General features: G+C 51.8%; 1 protein-coding gene across 1 annotated transcript; it reads right to left on the reverse strand.

Annotated features, from left to right (window-relative positions):
* Nucleotides 1-148: 148 nt before the first annotated feature.
* On the reverse strand, nt 149-4,374 carry RPA2 (replication protein A2). The gene is made up of 9 exons (XM_021554767.4): nt 4,320-4,374; nt 4,045-4,157; nt 3,870-3,971; nt 3,680-3,793; nt 3,161-3,235; nt 2,319-2,432; nt 1,924-2,034; nt 1,744-1,838; nt 149-757 (listed from the first exon to the last, which is right to left on the reverse strand). Exons 1-9 carry the CDS (start codon nt 4,333-4,335, stop codon nt 673-675), a joined length of 825 nt encoding a protein of 274 aa, XP_021410442.1. The 5' UTR covers nt 4,336-4,374; the 3' UTR covers nt 149-672.
* Between the last annotated feature and the right edge of the window lie 412 nt (nt 4,375-4,786).

Consider the following 4,786-nt stretch of genomic DNA (forward strand, 5'->3'; position numbering starts at 1 on the left):
TCACTTCAGTTTGAAGTTTCAAAGTAAAAAGCTAAGGAAAAACTAAGAATAGGTGAACTGAAAGTATGAGCTATGCTTTTATCCCCAGGTTTTGTCAAGCAGTTTTCTTCAAGGCAGATAGGCCTCTAGAGTCAAATGTGATGCAAAGTGCCTCAAGTTAACATTTTATTGGAAAAGTTCAAAAGCTCTAGTTAACAAGATCAGCTGTAGTACAAATATAGATTTAAGTGCACAAACTAAACAAGAAAAACATCTTCTCATGATTGCTGTACATTAGTGGAAGATTACTCTTAGCTATCCACTTTGTGAAGAAAATGGAACAGAAGCTGAGTTAGGAGAAACAGCTCTAAAAATAAAGGACAAATGATAATGAGGCTCTTCTTTCTAACAGGCACTCTCTAAGGAGACAAAACAAAGTGAAAACTCTCAAGCTTTGAGTTCAGTTTTCCTATGTCTGTTCATGCTTGCAGTCACAAGGTTACAGCACAGAATCAGGTCCAATTACAGAATCATACGTTCTGCTCATCCTTGAATTCCAAGGAGTTGGCATTCACTGAATAACCAAAACTTCCCACAAAGAGCAAACGTCATCCTCCATGTCAAAGAGCTCAGCAAGGTATCTTGAAACATGGATAAACATTTGCTTGGAACTAAAATCACACAGAAGGAACTTTACTCGGCATCTGTCGACTTATAGTGATCATCATCCACCGTGGAGTAGATGTGTCCCTCGCTGCTGAGGAATTCCACAGCTTGCCTTGAAGAAAAACCCCACAGCTGGTAACTACTTAGCAATTAGTTAGCAAAGGGAAGTAAGTCACCACCTTTCTGCCAAGTGACTCCCATTACAGACCCCATATCCCCACAGTTCCCTCTGCCAAGGGAAGCTCTTGGTGTGTGCTGTGGGTGGTGTGACACAGGAAATTTCTCCAAAGCTATGGCAGTGTGCTCCCCCTGAAGCTCAGGCTCTGCTTAAGTCACCACTCTGCACTTCATAGGCAGCAACCACCACTCTGCTCCAGAGGGAACAGAACATACATGTCACCCTTGGCCCAAGAATGACACAACAGATGAGGACATCGTGTGAAAAGGAATAAAAGAAAGCCTTAATGAAAGGGAAACTTCAGCTTAAATAGACCCTATGACACATTCTATTTGACTGGCTAATTAATAAAAACATCTTTCTCACACACTGTCCTTGAGAAGAACAGAAAAGTAAGGTGGAAAAACACTACCTGAACATTGTTTAGACCAACAAGTTATCACATTCCTATGGCTCTCTAAAAATTCTCACAAGCCACTGTGAGAAAAACAATTGCCATTTCTCTCTCCCTGACCAGGCTGGCATCCACACATACAAAGGTCATGGAAGCTAATGACTACTTTTTTAAGTCTCAAGAAGATGTTGTAAGAGATGGTGAAGTAGAATAGGAGAGACTATTCCTAGATTTTTATCAGTGTGCAGAGAGCAAGGTAGTCTTTGAACAGGAGAAATGCTACTGATGCACTGCAGTACGTTGCCACTGAACTGATAAAAGGCTTGTTTTGAAAACAAGGAGCAAAGCAACTGGCAACAGCTCATTCAGGGCAGTGAATCTTTCAACAGCTCTGGCTCCTGTGCTGCTGGGACCACCTGAATTACCCACCCTAATTCACAGGTGAGTGTCTGGACTTGTCCACTGTTCTCTGCCTCTGGAAGGACTGCCTGGATTTCCATAGCATCCTTCATTTCTACACACTTACTTGATCGTTGACATACTCATACTGTGGAGCTGGAACTTCAAGTCCTGTAGACTCATTCCCTCTGGGACATGGCAGCTTTTGATCAAGTTCAGCACCTGGATGAGCAAGAACCACACTAGATCACACTGGAGCAGCCTCTGCTGCCACTGCTGTGCTCCCAGAAGAGCTGCTGGCACCCACCTGGCTCTGGTGCGCCGTGAGCCCGTTCACTGGCAGGCTGCCACCTCCTCCGTAGCCCCCCATGTCACTTATCCCAGTGGAGGAAAATGACTGTGGCCCTCTTGATGCTGACTGGAATTAGGAGAACAAAAGTGCTGTGGTTACCCAGGCTGCCCAAGCCCGCAGTGTTAAAGACTCACTGTTATTTCTAAGCCAGTAAGTAAAAATAGCTTCTTATGGAAGTGGATTGCAATCTCTCTCCAAGGAAGCCAGGACTCCTGTTACACCTTCAGCGTTGCTCGGCTTTAAGCTTTCCAGCCCCAAAATGAAGGAATTTTCCCAGTGAAAGGTCCCTCTTTGGGAGATCACCAGTCACCCAGGAAGGGCCACAATAAAATCAGGGTCTTTGTACGTACCATAAGATTTTTTCTGAGGATCATATGTGCATTGACAATTTCCAGTATGTGTGTGGTGAACTCATTCATATTTTCCAGAGGCATGATCTTAAATGCTACCAAGCTCTTCTTATTCTTTCAGAGGAAAAAAACAAACACAAAACAAAGAAAACAATTTACAGCACAGCAACATGACGATGCCTAACAGCCAACCCAGCCATTTCCTCCAGGAGGGTGGGACAGCAGTGGGGAAAGACCTTCTCTGTATGTAGCTCATCCAAAATGTTCTGACACACCTCTTGTGCTGGTTTGGGCTAGTAACATGGGCTGGTGTTGGACTTGTGCTGGAAACATTGTTGGTGACACAGGGATGTTTTAGTCATTACTCACCAACCCTTGCAAAGAGCCAAGGGCTTTCCTGCATCTCACACAACTCTACCAGTATTAGGCTGGGAGGGGACAAGGAGCTGTGAGGGAAACAGCTGGTACCTCCACTGCCCCACGGGAGAGACCAGCCAGTGTCATGCTCAGTTAAAAAACTGGTGAAAGAAGGAGGAAGATGCACACCTGCCTGCCCATGGGAAGCGTGGAATGAATTCCTAGTTTTACTTATTAAACTGCTTTTATCTGAACTCATGGGTTTTTTCACTTTGACCCTTCTGATTCCCCCCATCCTACTGGGAGTAAGCAAGAAAGCAGTGGGGGAGAGATGTGATTTTGAAAGACAATGGAGACAGTGACTCCTCTTTCTAAGCAGCTGGGAATTATCTGCACCTTCCCTAAATGCACATACACCATTATTTGAATATTTGTGCCACATGGAGTGCTACAAGATTCACACACAGGTACACATACACTCTTACCTGGAAGGACCGAAGGTGACCAGCCACTTTAACGTAAGTTCCTGGAGGTACCACAACATTCTCACCTCCTGCCTCCTAACAGACAGGGAAAAACAGGTTTGCTGTTTCCTGTTTCCATTTCTCAACAGTCACAAGAAGCAACTTAGCAAGGAAGGCTCATCTCAAGCAAGCACAAACAACGTGCATTCCTATGTCATGCTAAACTTGCAGTAAGACTGAACATCTGCCTGGCTACCCTCCCAAAACTGTTCAAGTGAACTCAGCTATACTAAACAGGCACAGTCATATACACCGCCAGTGATCTCTGCTGCAGCAGGACCTCCCTTTGATTTCAGGGACACGTTATCCCTAAAATACTTTCCAGAAAAGCCACACCTTTTGGGTTCAAAAAGCTCTGTGAGAAGTAGGGAGTTGGTGTTCATCAATGATCCGAGACACTGTATAATTCTACAGCTTTTGTCCACCCACTGCTCCCCAGAGCTGCTCAAGAAGCCTGTTCCTAGCAAATCCAAAGCTTACATCAGTATCAACCCACTGCCGGACGTCCATCGGGGCTGCCGTCATGTCGTCCACTTTGTAGAGGATGTTGGTGGGCGCCTTCTCCGCGTGCCGGACGATGCCCACCACGGTGACCTGCGGCGGGGGAGGGAAGGGTCGGTCACTCGGGCCGGCCACGGCTGCTGGCGGCCGCCACCGCCCCGGCACCCACCTGCGAGATCTCCACGTCGCAGATCCGGAAGGTCTCGTCGACCTGCTCGGCCGCCAGCAGCTGCGACACGGTGCAGGGCACGATGTTCTGCGAGCGGCTCCGCTGCGAGCGGCGGAGGGGCCGTCAGAGCCGGTCCCGGCCCCGGGCCCCGTCCCGCCGGCCCCGCCCGGCCTACCTGCTTCTTCTCCGCCTGGCCTCCGGCGGGCGACCCGAACCCGCCCGGGGACTGCGTGTAGCCGCCCGGGAGCCCCGCGCCGCCCATGCTGCCGTAGCCGCCATCGAAGTTCCCTACGGGGGGAGAAAGAGGGAACGTGACGCGGCGGCGGGGACACGGTCCCCTTTCCCAGCGCTGCCGCCATCACGGGAAGCGGGGCCCTCGGAGGGGGTGTCCCCTGGAGGGTCGCCCGGCCCCGCGCCGTGCCCGGCCCCGCACCGTGCCCGGCCCCGCACCGTGCCCGCTCCACATGGCTCCGCTCCGGACCGCCGCCGCCGCCGCCCGCGCGCCGGGCCCCGCGCGCCGCCGCCTGCCCCCCAATCCGGGAGCGCCGCTCTGCCGGCCGGCAGCCAATCGCATCCCTCCGCCTTCCGGCTCTGTCCAATAGGAGGAGAGCGCGGGGAAGCCGCCGCCGCCGCCATTTTGAGAACGGGCGCTGCCCGGCCTGGCACGGATGAGGGGGCGGGGCCCTGTGAGGGCGGGATTGCGGTGAGGGCGGGGTTGTACTGCCGGCCGGGTCCCGGTGAGGGCGGGACTGTGGTGCCGGCCGGGTCCCGGTGAGGGCGGGGTTGTGGTGAGGGCGGGGTTGTGGTGAGGGCGGGATTGCACTGCCGGCCGGGTCCCGGTGAGGGCGGGATTTTGGTGAGGGCGGGACTGTGGTGCCGGCCGGGTCCCGGTGAGGGCGGGGTTGTGGTGAGGGCGG

The sequence above is a fragment of the Lonchura striata genome, chromosome 23 (assembly GCF_050655825.1).
Source record: "Lonchura striata isolate lonStrDom1 chromosome 23, ASM5065582v1, whole genome shotgun sequence".
Lineage (NCBI taxonomy): Eukaryota > Metazoa > Chordata > Aves > Passeriformes > Estrildidae > Lonchura > Lonchura striata.

Coding starts and splice junctions, on each gene's coding strand:
- RPA2 (XM_021554767.4), bottom strand. Junction 3,972..4,044: donor GCCAGGCGGAGAAGAAGCAG/GTAGGCCGGGCG, acceptor CGCCGCTCGCAG/CGGAGCCGCTCGCAGAACAT. Junction 1,839..1,923: donor TCACGGCGCACCAGAGCCAG/GTGGGTGCCAGC, acceptor TTGCTCATCCAG/GTGCTGAACTTGATCAAAAG.